Source organism: Chrysochloris asiatica, unplaced genomic scaffold (assembly GCF_000296735.1).
Source record: "Chrysochloris asiatica unplaced genomic scaffold, ChrAsi1.0 scaffold00039, whole genome shotgun sequence".
NCBI lineage: Eukaryota > Metazoa > Chordata > Mammalia > Afrosoricida > Chrysochloridae > Chrysochloris > Chrysochloris asiatica.
Window position 1 is genome coordinate 11,956,069 of NW_006408557.1, and position 16,878 is coordinate 11,972,946.

The 16,878-nt window shown below is 39.1% G+C and overlaps 1 protein-coding gene across 1 annotated transcript in view; it reads left to right on the forward strand.

Annotated features, from left to right (window-relative positions):
- PLK1S1 (polo-like kinase 1 substrate 1) overlaps nucleotides 1-16,878 on the forward strand; it is a 239,786-nt gene that overhangs the window by 183,024 nt on the left and 39,884 nt on the right. The window contains exons 8-9 of the mRNA XM_006860749.1: nucleotides 3,197-3,359; nucleotides 4,222-4,287. Of these exons, the coding sequence (XP_006860811.1) occupies nucleotides 3,197-3,359; nucleotides 4,222-4,287 (229 nt within the window). The remainder of the gene's footprint in view (nucleotides 1-3,196; nucleotides 3,360-4,221; nucleotides 4,288-16,878) is intronic.

A 16,878-nucleotide genomic window follows, 5' to 3' on the forward strand; every position in this document is an offset into this window, starting at 1 on the left:
AATCAGTCCTGATAACAATTTTCACCATTGCATCACATGAGACCCTTCTGCATTTCTTTTCATCAGCCCTTCCTAGACAGGTTGGGTACTATTCACTGGAGACTCCACTATCCTCCCTGCCCTGTGGATCTAGGTTCCCTCTTGAAAGCTTGTAAGCCAGTTGCTTCTTACCTTTATATCCCTCCCCCATTTTGGGTGGCCAATGTTCAAGTTGCCCAACCCTTCCCTCTCTTTGTATGGAGGGGATGGGAATAACTCTTGTAGTCAGTAATTGTTTCCTCTTTTGAGCCACTGCAGTTATATGTGTAGGTCCAGTTCATCCAGTTGTATCAGATGACACTTTTTTTTTTTCCCCCCCTCTTCCTTCTTCCTCGGGTTGAGTTCTGTTCATCCAGTCATTGAAGCCAGGTCAAGTGGGTATCATCTGCAAGTGTGGGTGTTCTTGCATCTGTCTGCCCTCTTCTTATCAGCTGGTCTCTTCACTCTCCACTCTAGTCCTCTATAGCTGTGTCACTGACTCTGAGCCCATGAGTTCCCCAGTCCCGCCTCACTGCTGGGCAACCGAGTCTCCACCCCGGTTCACAGTAGTCTGCTGAACGATGCAGGGCTTAGTTCGCCGCTTCATTGGTGTTCTTAGGCCACTTCTCTTTATAGGTGACATGAGTGGTGGCCAATCAGAGCGTGTATTTCCCTTGCGTCTTAGTCTTGGGAGAGGATTTGTGCTGAGAGGATCCGTCCACTTGCCTTGATGTCTCCTGGGCTAGCAGCCTACTTGTTCTTGTGGTAGCAGTCGGACTGCCCTTAGTGTTCTGTGTTTTTCCTGTAGGTCTTTCTTTCAAGAAGTGTCTTCTGGTTTTCTGGGTGTTCCAGGCTGATCTGCTTGCCCTTTCGAGAGGAAGGTTTCCCATCTCTGGAGGTCTGGATGTGGTTAGGCTTTGATCTATATTCTTCCGTACTGCCGAGGCTCTTCAGGAATCCTCCTTTACTGCATACCTTGTAGTCCCATTTTAGGTATTCCAATCAGTTATAGGCAGAAGACGGACTTATAAGCTTTCTATGGTGACACCTCTGGCTATTCCTTTTTCTCCCTCTCCCGTGTCTGTTTTATAATATAATGCATGGGAAAGCAAGGTTCAAAAGTCAGCCAAGCATCATAACATTATTCCCCCCTTTCCCCCATTCCAACCATATCCCAGTCTCTGTATCCCAGAACCCTGTTGTTCCAAGGCTGGGCCTACATCATTTTTTACTTCTGTCCCATTTAGATCCTTCATACCTGTCTAGTTGTTCTCCCATCTGCCTTGTTCTTCCATTCCCCTCTACCTACTTGTATATTGCCCCCACCCCCCTCCCAAACTATCCTGTGTCTAGTCCCTGCCCAGTGCTCCACCTTCCTCTCCCTCCCTTAACCCTACCCCTATGTCCTAGCAGCCTGCTGGAAATCCTCTTTAGTAGGATAGTATGGGTTCTTTTTCTTAGTCTTTTACAGTAGTGGTCCTATGCAGTATTTTTCCTTTTGTGGTTGACTAATTTCACTCAACATAATGTCCTTAAGGTTCATCCATGTTAGGAAGTGGCATGCAGATTCCTTGTTACTTTTCAAGGTAGCATAGTATTCCGTTTTGTGTATGTACCACAGCTTGTTTATCCATTCTTCAGTCGATGGGCATTTGGGCTGTCTCCATCTTTTTGGTACTGTAAATAGTGCAGCTATGAACATTGGTGTGCATATATCTTCCCGTGTTGTAGCTCGTTTTTCTTGTTGGTAAATACCAAGTAGAGGAATTGCTGGATCAAATGGTATATTTTCAACCTTCTGAGGAAGCGCCATATTGCTTTCCATAGAGGTTAGACCATTTTGCAGTCCCACCAACAATGCAGGAGTGTTCCAGTCTCTCCACATCCCCGCCAGCATTTATTGTCCTCAGCTTTTTTGATTTTTGCTGTTATTGCTGGTGTGAGATGGTATCTCATTGTTGTTTTGATTTGCATCTCTCTAATGGCTAGTGATCGTGAACATTTCTTCATATGAAGTGTCTGTTCACATCCTGTGCCCATTTCTTAATTGGGTTATTTGTCTTAGTTTTGTAGATGTGTAGTATTTTCCTGTGTATTCTAGAGATGAGTCCCTTATCTGATATATCGTTGCCAAAGATTTTTTCCCAGTCTGTGGTTTCTCTTTTTACTCTCTTAGTGAAGTCTTTTGATGAACACAAGTTTTTAATTTTTAGTATGTCTCACTCATCTATTTTGTCTATTTTTGAACACTGTAATCTTTATAGAAGCTGAGTCACATTATTCTCCTATGGAGCAGCTGGTGGGTTCTAACTGCTCACCATTTGGTTAGCAGTTGAGTGCTGTAACACTGTGCCACCAGGATTCCTAAGGCAGTTTGTTACTGTTAAGTGCCATCAAGCCAATTCTGATTTATAGTGACCTGTATAGGGTTTTCAAGGAGGAGCCAGATTTGAATCACTGATCTTGCTGTTAGCAGTTCAATACTTATCCTACAGCGCCACACCAAGACTCTTCCAAATAAGATAGACTGTGTAGTGCGTGCATATTCCCAAGCGTGCAGTAGACTTAAAGGTAGAGTGCAGACTTTGTTGAGGCTCTATCCTTGTTTAGAGTAACATCAGATATCTTTTCCTCAGTGTATCCTCTTCAGCCATAGTTTTTCTGCAATCTTGTGAATTTTAGGGAAAGTTCAGGGATCATTTCTAGAAAGCCGAGGTCACCATGAGATCACATTCCCTAGATCTATTTCTAAAATCAAACCAACTCCATCTTACATGCCTAGAAACAGTATATGCTGTGAAAAAGTAAATTTTTCGTCAAGAAAGCAGGTCTGGGACTTTTATGTTCATGAGGGAGGATATGGACCAGCCTAGATTGAAGAGAAAAAAATTCAAAAGGGCTTATATACTTCACAAGTAGAACATTTCTGTGTTACATAAAATTCAGTCCTCAAAAAAAATGTGTTATTGTGAGTGTAACTTGTTGTAAAGAATTAAATTAGCTGGGAAATAATCAGATGTTAATTTATCTTGAAGAGACTTTAATTTCAGTTAAATGTCAGTGATTAAATCCCAAGTAAAGCTTAACCTAAAATTTGAAGGCTGGGTCTTTAAGACCAACAGGAAAGTGGCTACAGTTTGTTTTTATTTCTCTGTGTTTTTTTTTTTAAACACTGTAGGCAACAGCATTATTGAAAAAAGCCCATAGAGAAGAGTGTGCGGATAGGTCTATTCACAGTGATGAATCATCTTGCAGCTTGCCATCTATTCTGAATGACAATGGAGGAATAAAGGAAGCCAAGCTCAGTCCATGGCTCAATAGTGTTCATACAAGGGAACAAGGTAACTATTGTTAGAAGGTCTGTAAACAGCAAAAAAGCATTCACAGTCACCATGACTGTTTCTCAAGGTATACCTATAAAATAAAACCAGCTCGACAATACCTCTGATTTTTAACATACATAATACATTATTTGTTTATATACTTCCAATAAGTATGTGTACCCTTATTTGTTCTAATAGACTGAATGGGAAACCTAATTCTAGGTCTATAGTTATGCTGAATTTCTAATAAAATAGATATGTATAAGTTATGAAATCTTAACAGAACTCATTCCTGGGGGCAGAAGGTAATTTTGATCATCTTACAAAGGGGAAGATGATTCCATTAAAAGGATTCCATAAAAGTACTGTGGAGTTTTTATATCACTTATTGCAATTTATTTATGATTTTTCAATATTTTAAAAATTATCATAGGACCTCATCAGAGTCTAAACAGGTGGTTATGAAGCAATGAATTTATACTTCCAAAATTTAATAGCCAATTTTTAATATCCAGAAATGGTCATTATTCTAGCATTCTTATGAAAGCATGCCAGTAAAGTGCTAGAACAATGTATCCGAGACACTTATGAGTTGCTCAGGATAAATTCAAAAGTCGATACACATGTGGAGCATTTGAGGCTCACTTGTTTTAAATCTCACTCAAATTTGATAAATGTCAGACTGATTTTGCATGAAAATAACAGATTTAGAATAGATAACCTTTTTAGGAATAATACGATTTCAGATATGAAATAAAGTACCTAGAAACAGAAGGGAAGGGAAGACAGTAAAAATAAAAAGAAATGGCAGTTAAAACAAAGGCCTGTTTCATAGTATAACTGTGAAATGCATTTTTATTTTTATATGTTCAAATTTTAGATGTTTCAAGCTGCTGCAAAGAGGAGAGCAAAGAAGGAAGTGTGGCAACAACGATTCCAGTCACAGGTAAAAGTGATGGATTTCCTAAGAATTTCAAATACAGGCTTGAATCTGATTACTGAATCTAAACATTCTATATTGGTGGTTTGTGGACTTGCTAAGAGCTAGTATATTCAACTACTAGATGCTTGTTATTGTTAAGTAAGCAGGAGGTTAATCATAAGATAAAGTATGAGCTTATGCTAACACTAACTAACGGTGTCTATTGGATTCCTCATATTCAGGTCATACATTTACACATGTTCATTTCCCCCATCATACAGCCTTTCAGCTCCTGCACTGTGTGAAAAGGTCAATCCCCATGGGAAACACCCCATCATTACACAGCAAACTACAGATGTTTCTGATTTGATTCTGTTCTTTCCAATCATTACAATAAGAGCACAGGGAAAGTGCTAGACAGGAAACTTGTTTGTGCCTCAGTTACAAAACCCATCTGATCATTTAAAATTTCCAGCACTAAGATTTCAACAAGACCTATTAAAAGTAAATATTTTATTTAGATGGAATCTGAATGATATCATAACATATTTATTTTAGTTTTAGAATATCAACAGCAACAATTAGTATTCTGAACTGAGTTCTCTTTGTTGTACACTAAATTTTTATTGGTGTTAAGTGCCATTGAGTCAGTCCCATATAGGGTTTCCAAGGAGCATCTGGTGAGTTTGAACCTTGTACAAACCAACCTTGTGGTCCACTGCTTTATCCCACAGTGCCATACCAGGACTTCACATATAAATTTACTAGTACCTTATTCTGAAAAGTGGTGTATTACTTCATTATAAATCCAGATGTCAGAGTCTATGCATACACGGACCATGTGCTAAGGTTCTGAGGCATGCATCTGCATCTGAGGTCGTTCTGAAGGACATCGTGCTTGGAGTAGAGAATCAGTGAAAAAGAGTAAAGTTCCAGTGAGATGAATTGATACAGTAGCTGCAACAATGGGCTCAAGCATAATAACAATTGGAGGGTGGCACAGGACCAGGCAGTATTTCCTTCTGTTGTACATGGGGTTGCTACGAATTGGAATCAACTCGACGGCATCTAACAACAACAACAATAAGCAGAAAATAGTGACTTTCTCTTAAGACAATGCACTTCATGGCACGATGATTAATTTTTTAAAAACCCATGTTTCTGTGATGGCCCCTGGTGTTTAAAAAAGAGTTTTTAGTAGAACAATTATTGTGTATATTCTATATCAGATAATATTTCATTTCAGAATAGATTTTTCTTTTAAACATCTGTCTCAATATTATTACTTATTATTCATTTTGAGAAAATTCCTGATTACTTTTATTAGTAGGAGAAATGTAGATGATCCCAAACTGCAGATAATCAACAAGTCCTTTGTCTGTTTTCCCCTTCCTTTATGTTTGAATGTAGACAAATCTAGTGGTCTGAATTTATTTCTGTTAAAATTAAGACCTTGATGAGAAGTGGGAAGTGACCTAGTTGGCCACTCTTTCTTCTATGCAGATGTTCTTTATACTTACTCCTGCATAGGAGGAGATGACTCTCCCAAAAAGTAACACAAACGCCATTTTCTCATAGACGTGGTTTATTTGATAAAAAAAGGTCATTAAGTACTGGGGTTTCCATTTTTTTTTTCTTTTTGAAAAAACAGGTACAAATGTGCCTAGATTTCCCATGAAAAATTGAAAATAAATTATGATTTTAACAATCAGTGTTGTTGGTGTTGTTGTTAGGTGTCATTGAGTCAATTCCGACTCATAGCATGACCCTGTATAGGGTTTCCCAGGATCAACTGGTGGGTTTGAACTGACATCCTGTGTTTAGCAGTGCCACGCCGGGACTCCAATTTATCAATAGTTGGCAACTTAAAAAATACTTTCTTCCTTTTATGAGAAAGCCATAGTATTAAACATTTAAATACCTTGGGAAATTCAAAACCATTTGTTTCATTAAAGTATTTCCATTACAGTCCCTTCCTTTTTTGCTCCCACCCATCTGACCTCCCATTAAGTCTATGTCTGAGGGCCTTCAGCACCTCATCTCAGCTCAGTACTCCTGTTGTATCTGTTACTGCAGCTGCTTTGATCTCTAAATTCTTGACCATTATCCATTTATTAGATTTTTGTGTCTTTTGGCCGAATTACTTGGAGATTTGATTTTTCCACAGGGCAATGTGGATATATACTTTGATTTAAGATGGAGACTGCCTTCACCTTTATAATAGTTTCTGTTGGGGCTTTCCTCTATATGTTGGTGCATGTTGGTTGTGTTTATATGGACTATATTCCTTCTAGAATATTTCAAGGCAAAGAGACTGATCTTGGGGGCTGAGGAGATGTAGCTATTGAGCCTGGCCTTTGACACCAGCCATTAGTGTCAACTTTTTCACACCATGCTTTACTTTTCTGAGCCTGCATTTTTTTTTTTTTTTTTGAAAAGTAGGCATAATACCTGATATGATTGTCTTTAAAGCTTAAATGAGATTATAAATGTGAAAGTTTCAGGCATATATTAGACACTCAATACATGGTAGCTATTATTTATAGTAATTTTCATGTGACTGTTAGTAGTATTATTGATCTCTTGCCTTAGCCTCACAACCCCCAACATTTTCAAACAAGTGACATCTCGTTAAAAGAAGGAAAAGAAAAGTGAGGGAGGCGGGAAAGTGTGACAAAAACAACAGTCCTGAGATGAGTTCCAGGCAGGGTGTCTAGACACTTCCAGTCTATGAGTCTAGAAACAGCTTACCTTCCCTGAGTTCTCATAGCTGCTTGGGAGCCATAGTATGAACATAAATCAAAAAGTATTGCTACAAGATGCAGGCTCTAGACCCATGGACTGTGTAAGGTAGTATGCCTGTGGGCAGTTGGTTGGCTTGCAGAATGTGCCCTGTGGACATTTAAATGAATCAGTATTTTTTGTTTTACATGTGTACATCACATATTTTTGCTTTGTTCATTTGTGAACTATAAGATGCAAATGGGGAGTCACAGGGAAGATGTAGATTAACTGTTGTTGTAGGGAAGGAATTGTAATCACTAAGATGAAACAAAGTGTATTTTTTATTGAATGTAAAGTTGATGATCTTGTCTGTAAACCTTCACTCAATTCCCAATAAAAAGTTAAAAATATATATTGCTACAAAATCAAAATAACACTTATATAAGAAACATATTTAAATGTGAGGCTACTGTTTCTTAACATATCCTCCATCTAATTCTAAAATCTTCTGAATGAGGTATTTCCAACTCTCTAACCCTGCCCTGAATAACTGTGTACTTCTATTTATACCACTTCAAAACAGTTTGGGCATCCTTGAAGGACTCAAATCATGTTCCTTTTAAATGGTCTTTGAGTTTGGGGAACAAAAGGAAGTCTGAAGGGGCAACATCAGGGCTGTAGGGTAATAAGATTTCACAGTGAAATTCTCACTGGACAACCCTAGCTACTCTTGAAGAAGGAGCGAGGTGGATTGTCGTGACGGAAAAAAATTCCTCAGTGCAACTTTCCTGGATTTTTCTCATTGGTGCAGTTTTCAGCTTTCCTAAAACTTCTCCATAATACACCTGTGTGATCAATCATCCTGTGTCCTTCAAGAAAATCTATCAAAAATATTTCTTTAGTGACTAAACCTGGGTGCTCAACACCATAGTCTCAGGGAGGGACACCATAGTCAAAATGACACAACATAGTCCACAAAGACAATACTGTACATCTTACTTTGATGAGTAGCATCTGGAATATTATAAGTTTGTGAGCGACCATCAGTTATTGGTCTCTACATGTGTGGAGGAAGAAGAGTGAGCAGAATTGAAGATTGGGTATTATGAGCATCGGTCTCCATGACCCTGAAACCTGAAGAACTAGATGGTGTCCAGCTAGCACTACCAACTACTCTGAACAGTTGGTACTGGATAGAGCGGCATAATGTGTGGAACAAAACTCAAAATTATTAGAAAAAAAGACTGGGCTTGCTGGTCAGAAAGCAAGACTGGAGACACCTGACACTGTGGCACTCGACCCCCCTCAGGTCTGAAAGGAACACACCCTCTTTCAGCCAAGCATTAGACAGGTATATAGTGGGAGCAAAAGCACTGGTAAGAAATACTTACTATGAATGATGGAATGGTCAGTCATTCAAAATCAAAGGTACCACCGCTGGACAGTGGCAAGAAAGAATGGGAAGGTGGGTGTAAAGGAAACAGAATCCACAGAGAGGAAACAGGATGACTGTTGTTCCATGGAGGGGATTGCAGTCATTGACATGAAACAAAGTGTAGGTTTGTTGAATGTAAAACTGATGATCTTATGGTAAAATTTCACTCAAGTCACAATAAAAAGTTAAAAAAAAAAAAAAAAAAAGACTTGCCATAACCAGAAGCTGACCCCTGTGTCTTGAACTTAATTGGCCCAGTAGAAGCCACTGTTTTAATTATACGTTATTTATTTATTTATTTAATTTGAAGTCACCCTCATGAGACTAAGACAAGTATATATTACTGAGTGAACTTGTCTACAGCCATTCACTGATCACAGAGATGTGCTTAAGCAAATTGTATTTGAAATGAATCTGTGAATGTTAGAACTGGAATCCTAGTAGCGATACCTTTGACTTACCCTGGTACTTTGCTGTTCTAACTCCTCATAAATAGTGCTCCCCTATGGTGGTGGTGGCCGTTGAGTTGGTTCTGACTCATAACACACCTGTATATGGTTTCCAAGGAGCAGCTAGTGAGCTTGAACCGCCGACCTTGCAGTTCCAACTGACCTTGCAGTCCAGCGCATTAACCTGCAGTGCTACACCAAGACTGGTTTTTGTTGTTGTTAAGTACTGTGGAGTCGGTTCCTACTCATAGTGACCCATCACAGGGTTTCCGAGGCTGCAAGTCTTTTCGGGAGCAGAAAGCCTCATCTTTCTCCCATGGAACAGCTGGTAGTTTCTAACTGCCAGCCTTGAAGTTAGCAGCCCAATTCATAACCACTACGCTACCAGAACTCCTTCCAGGACTGGTGGATACTGCTAAATTAGTTTCTGCAAGAAATTTCCACTTCAAAATAGTTGATGATTTGAATCCAGAAATCCTCATGTATCATAACCTCTACATGCTCACAACTGATGACAGTGCAGGGCCCCACTGATCACCAGGCAATGGCCCTCCCCTGGATGTGCTGCCTCAAAAATGACACTGAACTGGTACTCACATTTTCAAAATGTGTATGCACAATGCTTGGCCCAGCGAATGCTTCGAGGAAAACATGTTTATGGCTAAACCATGAATGTCTCTCTCACTCTCTGCAGGGTGCACAATATACATGAGCTTGTTGAAGACTTTCAGTACATGCACCAAATGAAAGTATGTACCTAGAGTTTCACGTAATCTATTAGCTGTTTGAAAATGAAATCATTGCCATCAACAGCCAATGGAATTAATGTTCTGTGGAGCATATTATACTGGGAAATACTTGCATACATACATGGAAAGCTTTTTAAAGCCATGAGTCCAGTAGGGACACTAGCTTTCTCTGTAAAATGTGTAGTTAGTATTCCATTGTATGTAGGCGCCACAATTTGTTTATCCATTCCTCCATTAATGGGTACTTTGTTTCCATCTATTTGTTTTTGTGAATAAAGCAGCAATGAGTGTAGATGTGCGTATGTCTGTTCATTTTATTGTTTTTAGGTCTGTAGAAGTAGGTGGTTCAAGCTCACCAGCTGCTCCATGGAAACCCTATACAGGGTCACTATGTATCAGAATCGACTTGATGGCACTTAACAACAACAACAACAACAGGAGTGGTATTGCTGGATCATATGGTAGTTCTATTTCTAGTTTTTTGAGAAAGTATTATACCGTTTTCCATTGTTGTTATACCATTTTACCATCCAAACAGCAATAGTTGCAGACTCAAATCTGCCCCCACCCTCTCCGGTGTTTGTTATGCGTTTTTTCAATCAGCATCATTTTAGCTGGAGTAAGATGGTGTATCATGGTAGGTTTGACTTGCAATGAGATTGCTTTTTATTAGATTTTGGACTACTTTATTATATCTAAATCCTGATGTTATGATTAAAATATACTGTTAAACCTGTTCTTAGAATCAATGACTAGAAGGTTATATATATTAACTTTCAGTAGTTCAAAAGCATTCTTCTTTAGTGTGGAGTCCTTCTCTGTATCTTAATTTTTAAAAGCTGCTTCAGAAGGGATACAGTAAAGAAAGAAGATATCAAGGAGAAATCCTGGAGCAGACACAGGAGGCTGGAAGAATGGGTGGGAAGATCTGAAGTCATACCATTTTCAGAATGATGAAGATTCTGGGGCTATTTCACTTGAAAAGGGTGCAAAAGGTATCTTTAAATATTTAAGGGACTGTCGTGTTTGAGTGGGCTTCAAAAGTTTGTAGAAAAATGGAATTAAGTTTTTCCATGAACTTTTTAAAGCCCCCTCATGTAAGGAACAACATTCATTGAGCATAGTTTCAGAGTACAGCCCAAGAAACTTTTCTAATAGTGAAAGAAATTTTTAGGTATCCATTTCAGCAAAACCAAGCTGAGTGTCTTCCATAGGTGAGATTCCGTGCTGGGTGCTTGAGCCATGCTGTGAGTCAGTTCTCTAAAGGGACATTGAAGATGAGATTCTTGTTTCTGGGAACTCTGACATTCCTTCCATTGCTAACAGATTGTGATTTTCACTGTATACCGATGCAATCAAATGTGCCAACATTCTCATATTTTTATTTTCCATTCTTATTTAGTTATATAAAACATAGGTTTTCTTGGCAGAGAAGCTTATCCCTAAAGAGTTTTCTGTGACTGTGAATACATTTGTCTTCATTAGTCATCATTATGTGGAACCATATGTGAGTTTCAAAATACTAGTTTCCTTCATCTGTGCTAAAATTTACATAGAAACCCTCCTGAACATATACAGGAGTCCTGGTGTATATGTGAGTACATACACACTCAGAGGAAGTATTTCCGTAGCCTGCAAACCTGTTGTTATCACAGTTCACTCCCTTTTATTAATCTAGTTGTTCAGAGTTTTTATAAGAATCTAGATAGAAATTAAAGATAGATTTTATTATCTATTTATGAGTGGTATTCACAGTAAGTAAGACATCATTTGTCTGTATGTTACTACTTGGGCTGAATTCTGTGACTATTAGGGACACCCTTACTGAGTCTCCATCTTCACAACAGCCTTGTGGGGTAATTATTAGTAACTCATCCTACAGATGGATAAACAGAAATTTGCAAAGTTTAAGTGAAAATCCAAGGCTATATGACTATATATAGTGTAGTAGAACTTGAATCAGAGTTCAGGATTAAAACCCTGAATGCTTTCTCATCTGCCTGTCTCACTTTACAAGAATGGCAGTGTTATCAGGATAGATAGATAGATAGATAGATAGATAGATAGATAGATAGATAGATACATACATACATACATACATACATACATACATACATACATACATAGATAATCTATACGTATATATATATATATATAGAGAGAGAGAGAGAGAGAGAGCGAGCGAGACTCCTGGTATGGCACTGCAGGATCAGCACTTGACTGCTAACCACAAGGTTGGCGGTTCAAACTCACCAGCCACTCCTTGAAAACACCATACAGGGTTGCTATGTGTCTGAACTGGCTTGACAGCACTAAACAACAATACCATATATTAGTGCATAACAATGATATGAACCTGCAATAAATCTCTTGAGAGCAGTGATTAATAATATGTATCTATCTTTTGTGCTAGACCTAGAGAGGTGGACAGCTTGCAAAAATGTAGATTGTACCCAAGGTATACCCTTTATAAAATGGGACAATCCTGAACATATCTAGACCGTGGAGACGACATGTAGGTTGTAAGATATTCAGGTCCATGTTTCCTTGAGACAGTTAAATCAATGCTTATATAGATTCAGAGAAAAAAATTTTCTTTTGACTTAATATCCCCCCCCAACTGAAGTCTCTCACATTGCTAATTTTCTTTGTATCCACACCAAATTTACTTTTCAGTGCTAAGTAAGTTTTAGTTGTAACAAGTGATGCGGTTTATGCTACATTTCATAAAACCTAGTGTGAGCCCACCAGCCTCACTGTGGGAGAAAGATGTGGCTTCTGCTTCCACAACTTACAAACCCTATAACAGGGTCACTAGGAGTGGAACCGATTGGACAGCACTTAGTGACAATAACAATCCAGTATCTGGCCCATAGTAGGCACTTAGTTTGTCAAATAAATGAATAAAACTAAGACTTGTGCTATGGGGACTTCCTTAAATGTTTGTTGATTCAGGCCAGAATACTATCTCTGTCAGTCAGTCATTCCACCAGTACTTTTCCCACCCCACGTGCCCATCCTGGCAAAACTCATCTCCTTAAGCTCCATGTGAAAAGAGATCTCAGCTTTTATTTCAAGAGGATTAATCCTCTAAGAATGTCCATTCAGCCTCTCATTCTTTTGACATCAATTCTCTTGGTCAAAGTATGTTGAAAGTGACTGTCCGACTGTGCCATTTCTCATTGATATTCTTTGGCAATCTGAAATATTCAAGGTCATACGAAGGTATTTTCATTTAGGAGCTTTCTTCGGAGGTCAGCATGGATTTGAAGGATGCCACTTGGGTACCAGGCAGTACTTCCCAAAACATTATTTCTTCGATTTTACATCAAATTTGAAAAGGCCTGGAAACATACAAAGGCCAACTTGTCATTAATGACCACTTATCCTGGGAGAAAAGACTTTAGTGGTAACTTCAGATTGCCAGAATGCAGTGGTGTAACACCTCCAGGACTGAGTCTTTATTAGAATGTTTTTCATGTGTCCTTGGGCAGTGCGCCCACACCTCATACACACCCAAGTGCACTACCTCCTGTAGTGTCCATTCGCCCACATAGCCCTTCTTCTGTGGCTGGGGGCCTGCTGCTGACTGTAACTAAATGTTCCTGCTCATTACATAAATATGTGATCTCTAAAGACAAAAAAAAAAAAAAAAACCATTTCAGAAGGGTACTCTTGGTTGAATGTTCAGAGAAATGAACTCAAAAGTGCCTTAAAAAATTAGCCACAGTACTTGCCCAGTGGAATCTGTGTGGAGTTTAAAAGTATAAACCATGCCTGAGCCACACCTTTAACAAATTAGCTCAGAATCTCTGGAGACAGGACACAGGCAGGCATCTCAGGTGACTGCTGAGTCAGAGAACCTTTCAAGACAGGTCTTAAAGTTGAAAGAACACATGCAAGTCGTGTTGTGAATCACCCTCGTTTTACACAGGAAAGGTAAGAGGGCAAACTCAGGCTTTAAATATTTCAATAAAATCAGGGGTCAGGAGATATGTTACTTTAAAGGTTGGGGTGCCATCAAGTCGATTCCAACTCATAGTGACCCCTATGCACAACAGAAAAAAACATTGCATGTCCTGCATCATGCTCAGAATTATTACACTTGAGCCTAATGCTGCTACTATTGTGTGAATACATCTTATTGAGGGTTTTCCTCTTTTTCGCTTACCCTGTATTTTACCAAGCATGATATCTTTAAAGTGGAATGGTGTAGCATTCATTGTTGAAAAGAGCAGTTCAGGATCTATCTTGATGTACAACACTGTCGTGATAGGATAATCATAGTGGTTACGAATCGGGCTGCGAACCTTAAGGTCAGCGGTTCGAAACTACCAGCCGCTCTGTGGGAGAAAGATGAGGCTTTCTACTCCCGTAAGGATTTACACCCTCGGAAACCCTGTACAGGGTCGCTATGGGTTGGAACCGACTCGACGGCACTTAACAAACAAAACAATAAGGAAGATCAGTTATTACCACTATTATTCAAATTTATGCACTAACCACTAAAGCCAGTAATGATTAAATTGAAAAATTCTACCAACTTATGTCAGAAGCGGATCAAATATGCAATCAAGATGAATTGATACTTACTGGTGATAATTACTGAAAATTGGAAACAACGATGATTGATCAGTTGTTGGAAAATATGACCTTCGTGATAGAAATGATGCTGGCGGTCACATTATAGAATGTTGTAAGACCAATGACTTATTAATTGCTATGCTTTATTAAACAACATAAAAGGTGATTACACACATGGACCTCATCATGTGGAGTCAATAGGAATCAAATTGACTACATCTGTGGGAAGACAGTGGCAAAGCTCAATATCAACACAAGGCCAGGGGCAGACTATAAAACAGATCATCAATTGCTCATTTGCAAGGGGAGGCTGAAGCTGTAGAAAATTAAAACAAGTCCATGAGAGCTAAAATATGACCATCTTAACACATTTGATGCATTAGACACTAATGACCAAAGACCAGAAGAGCTGTGGAATGACACCAGCTGCATCACAAAGGAAGAAAGCAAAAGGTCATTAAAAGGACAGGAAAGAAAGTAAAGAACAAAATGGATGTCAGAGTAGTCTCTGAAACTTGCTTGCATGTAGAGAAACTAAAGCAAATGAGGAAGTAAAAGAGCTGAACAGAAAATTTCAAAGGGCAACTCGAGAAGACAAACTTTTATAATGAAATGTGCAAAGACCTAGAGTTAGAAAACCCAAAGGGAAGAATACAACCAGAATTTCTCAAGCCAAAAGAACTGAAGAAAAATTTCAAGCCTCAACTTGCAATATTGAAGGATAATTGTTGTTGTTAAGTGCCATCGAGTCATTTCCAGCTCGTAGTGACCTGAATAGGGCTTCCAAGGAGCAGCTGGTAGGTTTGAATTTCCAACTGTGCAGTTCTAACCAACCTTGAAGTCCACACCATTCAGTGCCACACCAGGACTCCACTGAAGGATAATGTGACCAAAATATTGAATGATGCAGAAAGTGTCAAAAGAAGGTGAAAGGTATACACAAAATCATTGTATCAAAAAGAAATGGCCAGAAAACAAACAAGATGGATCAGGTAGAAGTACACTGAGGAGCACCATCAGCAACTACACAGAATACTGGACCAAGCAGGCTCAGGGGATGGTGCCAGAACTCTGAACTACTTATAAAGGAATATTTAGAAGATTGGAAGGCTTATAGCTAGGGAATGTTGTAGCAGAAGCAAGAAATCCATTGCTTTCTAATCCAAGATGCTCAGCTGCTCCTGAAACCACCATCTTGGGCTAGACAAAGCATGGGAAGGATCAGATGCCTGCCAGAACTGTGGAGATAAAGGTGTGAACACTCTCTTGTTTTGTATCTGTTCATTGGTCTCTCACTGGCTGTGCACCTCCAGTCATGTGACCAGAGGGGATACCTGAGCGAGTGGACACTCCACCCCTACCCCCGAAGGGTTCTACGTATGCGCACAGATCTCCTCAAAATTTTTAAAGTGACAGTACCCACTTGAAAACAAATGGCAGTACAAAACGGCCACAGCAGGCCCTGAACTGTTTATCACTGGGAAAAAGGCCTGAACGGGGACTGTGCAGTGAGAAAGGGAGACTAAAAAGGATATAGGCCAAAAATTAAATCCTGAGTTACGTCACAATGACCAACAGTGGCATCTTGAAATTTCTCAAGATGAAGAGTGAAAAGGGAAGCCCATCTCCTGGACACATCTACCTGAAGACAATAAGAAAGCATAAAAAATACCAAAATACACATCCATTTAAGTATTAAGGCCAGAGATGACTCCTGAATATGCCCAAAAAACAGAAACAGATGACCATATCTGCACATGTCCAGAAACGAGATAAAGTGACTGAGGAAAATGAGCTGGAAGTAGACCTACACTCCATACTGGAAGATGGGCAGGCTTTGGGAATGCCTGAGAAGGAATTCAGAAAAATTATTATAAAACGTATCAAAACACTCTGCATTGGAGTTGAGAAAAATAAGAAGCCAGGAAAGCGCTACAGGAACAATCAAATAAGATAGATACAGCATTGGAAACAATTCAAAACCTTCCAAAAGAGGTCCAAACAATTAATAATAAAATATCAGAAATAGACAATATAATGAAAGGCCAGAGGAGTAGAATTGAAGAGATAGAAGCCAGAATTAGTGAGCTGGAAGATAAATCTCGCAACACTACTAAGATAGAAAAGAAAGCACAAAAAAGGATAAAAATCTGAAGAAGGCCTAAAATTCATGTTGGACAACATGAAGAGGAATAATGTCAGAATTACCGGCATTCCGGAACAGGAAGAATCATACAAGTCCACAGAAGAGACAGTTGAAGAGCTGCTGGAAGAAAATTTCCCTAACATCCTGAAAAGTGAAAAGAAAAGGAAGGATAGATCCTAAAAGACAATCACCATAATCAAGCTCCCCAAAATCAGATATAAGGACAGAATCCTGAAAGCACCTAGGGAAATGAGAAGTGTAACATACAAAGACAAGAAAATCAGATTAAGCTTGGATTTCTCAACAGAACCATGCAAGCAAGAAGGCAATGGGGAGACATATATAAAACCCTGAAAGAAAAAAACTGCCACCCAAGAATCCTCTACCCAGCAAAGCTTTCAATCAAATACGAAGGTGTAATCAAAACATCCCAGGATAAGCAGAAGCTAAGGGATTTTGCCAAAGCCAACCCTGCTATGAAAAACATCCTAAAGGAAGTTCTGTGGACTGAGAACCAACAAGAACAGA